This window comes from Volvox carteri (assembly GCF_000143455.1).
Source record: "Volvox carteri f. nagariensis unplaced genomic scaffold VOLCAscaffold_44, whole genome shotgun sequence".
Lineage (NCBI taxonomy): Eukaryota > Viridiplantae > Chlorophyta > Chlorophyceae > Chlamydomonadales > Volvocaceae > Volvox > Volvox carteri.
This window is the reverse complement of record NW_003307587.1, coordinates 416200-421243: the sequence shown is the minus strand read 5'-3', so window position 1 is coordinate 421243 and position 5044 is coordinate 416200. Positions and strand designations below refer to the sequence as shown.

The 5044-nt window shown below is 61.3% G+C and overlaps 1 protein-coding gene across 1 annotated transcript in view; it reads right to left on the bottom strand.

The window, feature by feature from the left end:
* Window positions 1-3946: 3946 nt before the first annotated feature.
* The window catches only part of VOLCADRAFT_95457 (uncharacterized protein), a gene marked incomplete at both ends in the record, with an annotated part of 14134 nt that continues 13036 nt past the window's right edge, over window positions 3947-5044 (bottom strand). The window contains 2 exons of the mRNA XM_002954555.1: window positions 3947-4210; window positions 4467-4616. Of these exons, the coding sequence (XP_002954601.1) occupies window positions 3947-4210; window positions 4467-4616 (414 nt within the window). The remainder of the gene's footprint in view (window positions 4211-4466; window positions 4617-5044) is intronic.

Sequence of the window (5044 nt, the reverse complement as noted above, 5' to 3'; positions counted from 1 at the left end):
CGGAGGAGGGGTGGGGTGATGGGGAGGTCCGGTCAGATGCCCCCCTGTCTACATTCCTTTCTGGCGCTTTCGGACTCCGTCTCACCCTCCTCCCACCCCTCACTCACCCCATCGAGAGCCCCAGCCGGGTTGGTGGCGGTCAAATGACACACACACATACACACACATACACACACAATCCCCTCCGCCTCCCCGGGTCCCCCCACCAGGTGCTGTTGGAGCCCCAGCCGACCCTTATGGGCGCTGTAGTTGAAGTACAAATTACGGCAGCGTCCCGTTGGTCTGTACGGGGTTTCATTACGAGGTGGCTGTACAGGTACGTGTGTTTGAGGCCTTGCTGTGCCGTACATGTGTTGAGACCTTGCTGTCTACCTACAAAGCGGATGAGGAGGGGTGGTTTTGGTTTTGGAAAGGGAATGATAAAGGGGGATATCGCGGTGGCTGGTAAAACCTAGGCGCCAAACATAGGCCATGAGCGAGGGGGAGGGAAGGGAAGGAGGGGAGGGGGAAAGTTGAGTTGTGTGGCGGTCGTGAGAATTGTGGACAGGGTCGATGGGGGTGGGGTGGGGTGGGGTCGATTGTCCCGGGGGGCCCTATGTCAGTACCTCCCGGGGTATGTGCTTTCGTATCCTCAAACATACATACATACATACATACATACATACATACATACATACATACATACATACATACATACATACATACATACATACATACATACATACATACATACATACATACATACATACATACATACATACATACATACATACATACATACACACACACACACGCATGCATTCATGCGTAGCGAATGTCGTGATGTAAATCCTTACGTGCCCAACGTCAAATTGGTAATTGGCAATTCTTAAACACAGGCCCGACAATGTCGTACTGGACGAGCACGACGAGACGATGCCAGCAAGGTTGCCGCAGCCAGCCAGCCGTCGCACGGCAGGGCCAGCCGCCGACCACCTTGACAACCACCTAAATAACCGTCACGCCAACCAGAACCAACAACGAACTACTGTTAACAATCTCCATCAAGACCATCATGGCGGTTTATCCGACCCGGCAGAGCCGCTATCAGAACGGCATAATGGACAGGCCAACGGTAACGCCAACGTTAACACCAACGGTAACATCAACGGTTACAAGGACGCTAACGCTAACAGCCGTTGGAACAACTGTACGACAACGGAATGTACAACACCCTCTTCCGGCCCGGGGCTGGGAGCCCCCGAGAGTGAAGGTCTGGCGTCCTTAGGACCTTTGTGCTGTGGGGGGGTCTGTACGGCTAGCGGGCCTGGGGGCTGTACGACGAACAATACGGACGCCATCAACACCGCAGCCGCCGCTGCAGCTGTGGGGAACGGGTGCGAGACCACTTTACCTGGAGCTGCCGCCGCCGCCGCCGCCGGTGGTGGCGGTGGTGGCGTGAAGAAGTGCAGCAGTGGCAGTAGCAGCAGCGGCTGTTGCGGCGGCGGTGGCGGTGGCGGCGGCGGTGGCTGCTGCGGGCAGGGTGAGGACTGCGAAGGGACCCCGGGGGCCACCACCACCGGCGTGGAGAGGAAGGCTACATCAGGCTGTTGCATTGGCGGCGGCGGTAGCTCTGCAGCTGTAGCTGAATTCCCCGCGGCCGCCGCCGCAGCTGCTGATGGCGGCGGGCGCAGCGGCGGCGACAGGCGTGGGAGCTCCGAAGGCACCGGAAGGCGTCAAGGGCGGCAAAATGAGGCCCTGAAGGGCCCGCCGGGGCCGGCGGCGGCGGCGCCGCCGCCGCCAGCGGCTGCAGATGAGACCAGCCTCGCGGCTTGCGGTAGCTTTGCCCCGCGACTGCTACTGCCCCACCTGAAATCGACTACAGCCGACCCCACTAGCATCCCCCCTGCTGCTACTGCTGCTTCGGCTGTTGCTTCGGCTTCATCAGCGCCCGCGCCACCCGCATCCAGGGGGCTGTCAGTGCTGGCGGCGGTGCCATTCGTGGACCGGTGTTTGTACCTGGCTGTAGCGGTGGGTCTGCTGGGGATGCTACTCTCCGGCGCCATGTCCATGTGGGATGCGGTGTACGGCAGGGAGTGATAACCGGGTGACAGATAATGTGGGGCGTTGTGTACCGTGCGCACGGCATGTCGTACGCGGCACATCCACATCCGTACGGCAGCCAGGCACCGTGATGCGTGTGTGTACGGACACGAGTCGGGGGTTCCCGGGGAGGGGGAAACAGGGCCTGCTTCACATTCTCTTCCCTCTTCCAGGGGGATGAAGATTGTCGCTTGTGAGCGAACTGATGTGCTTGCTAGGAGGATTTGCGCACTGTGGGTTGTGCCGTGTTGTGTGATAGCATCTGGGTCAAGGGGGGATCGTCGTGTGCGGTCTTGGTCTGGTGTTAGGGTGTGATGTGAGGGCAGCTGAGGGTGGGTGCAGTTGCTGTTGCCCTCGGAATGTGACCGCCGGAGACCAGGGGGGCCTTATATGTGTGTATGTGTGTGTGAGGGGGGCCTTATGTGTGTTGTCGCATGCCTTTTGTCGCATGCCGCCGCGAGGGTGTCGGGGGGGGCCGGGGAAGCCGCGGGACCGGGGGGAAGAGACATGGGGGGCTTCCTGCCGCTATGTGGCCTATCCACGTGTATGTAAGTCCGTATGTAAGTACGTATGTATGTATGACGTTGATTACACTGGGCTGAAAAAGCCGGGGGCCCAGGGCCGAAACACAGCCAGGGGGGCCGGATGTACACCGCCGGATAGTCTCGTGCACTCCGCCCCCGGGTCAGGCCGCACGAGAAACGACGGCCGGCACACATCAGCGCTCCCCGCCGGGGGATGGCGCTCCAGCTAGACGGGTACTATGCCCGCTGGTCTCCTAACAGAGACGAAGTCGCAACCGAGGGGCTCTTCCTGCCGACCGAACGAACCGAGCACCTCAGAAAGCTCGCAACCAGGACCTGGGCGACCGGGAGCCCGACGAGTCATCCCGGGCTGGGGAGGTCACCAAGCTCCGAAAACCATACACAAAAAGAGCGCAAATAGCTCACACCACAAGACGCCAAACAGCCTCCTTAGGCTACTACCCTCCTCCGCCTCTCCCTCCCTGGGCTAGTCCAGGGGAGATAGCACCCGTCGGGGGGATAACACCGCACAAGCCCACGCCCTTCCACAGCACTGGGTCCAACTCGAAAACGGGAAAACCCTGCGGTGACGCTGGGCGATCAAGCCTCCGAAAACCAGAAAGGGGGGGGAGGGTAAACGAATGATCGGCAATGCCGAAAATGTATGTATGTATGTATTACGTGGCGGATACAGACGTGTCTGGTCTCAGTCGACATGTGCTGGTGTTTCAGTTTTTTACAGTTATCATTCCGCATTTATCAAATCCCCGCCCTCTCCCTCCTTCCGGGCGCATTCGCCCCCGGGGGGAAAACAAGAAAAAACACTGAAAGCCAGGTGAGGTGTGGCACCGCACGTGGGTGCGCACTGGGCATCCAACGAGAGAACTGCTTCGACCCTTCGAAACACGCCTGGTGCGAGGTGCCTGGTGCCCATATGGGATTGGGATTTGATCCTGAACGCCGACCTCCGGCTACAAAAGGCCCCAGTTCGCTGACCATCGCATCGCTTCCGAGTTAGGGATCCTAACCCTTCCAAGGAACCCCAGTCCTTGGGGGGCGGCCCGCTATCAGGCTTTTACGGACAGCACGGCTCCCCGCACGGCGGCAGACCGCCTGACCTGACCTGAGCTGACGTCAGCAGGGCTGCTGCTGACGGAGGGCAACTGCGGCTGCTGGGGGCCGCACGGGAACATCGTGGGCAACGCAACGAAGAAAACGTGCTCAGCAACGTAGCAGCGCAGCTTCGGTACGCACAACGGAACAGAACCAAAAGCTCAAAACGGCTGTGGCTGCGTGTGCCAATCACATCCCATCGCTGTCACTATCTTCCAGAATCCTCCTCAAAACACCGGGTACGACACTCCTCCCGCCTCCGACACCGCCAGGAGCGGCACCACCAGCAGAAGCAGCAGCAGCAGCAGCGTGGTGGCCCAGCCGCCCAGCACCCAGCACAGTTCGCGGCGAATGCGCCGACGGTGGAACCGCCGCTGCCGGGCCGCCTCCCCCTCCTCCGGCGTCAGCCGCGGCGGCGGCGGCGGCGGCGGTGTAGTACGGTCCCGATCCGCCGGCGGAATCTCCTCTCTGGCATTCCCAAGCAGCAGCAGCTGCAGGAGGAGGAGGAGGAGGAGGAGGAGGCTCTTGGATACAGTGTATTTCCGCCGCTGCCGTGGTTGGCTCCGAAACCATACCCAACCCTGGCTGTTTCTCCCCTCCAACGCCACCGCTGCCATCCACGTTGTCAGGACTGTCCAGCAGCCTCAGGAGCCGCTGAAGTCCCGATTTGCCAGGCGGCTGTGGCGGCGGCGGTAACGGTGACTGATTGACATACAGCCCTACAGCGGATCCTGGGGCCCGCCCGACCCCTCCTTCCGCGCCGCCGCCGCCGCCGCCGCCGGCACCGCCTGCTGTACCTGGCGCCGTCTGGCGGGCGGGACTGCCCGCGAGAAGGTCCTTCAGGCGGCGCTTGCGCAGCGGTGGCGGCGGCGGCGCCGCCGCCGCCGTTGCCGCCGCCTGGACAGCAGCGCCATGTTGTACGGATGCAGGCGGCCGTCCGTCGAGTTGCCACATGGGTTGGTCATCTGCAACAGTTGAACCATGTTTCGCCGCCGCACCGCCAACGCCGCCGCCAACGCCGCCGCCAACGCCAGCGCCGTCGCCGGTACCCGTCTCTTCATGGCTCAAACCCATCGAACCCCAATCTACAATTCCAGGACGCCGCAGTGCGGCCTCCTCCTCGTCCGCAGCAGCAGCAGTAGCAGCAGTAGCAGCTGCAGCTGCAGCTGCAGCAACAGTAGCAGTACCCAAAGCCATTTCCGGTGGTGCATTTTCCTCTTTCAAGTCATCGGCGCCGTCATGCACCTGAAGCAGACGGCGGCGACGACTTGAAAGAGGAAAATGCACCACCGGAAATGGCTTTGGGTACTGCTACTGTTGCTGAA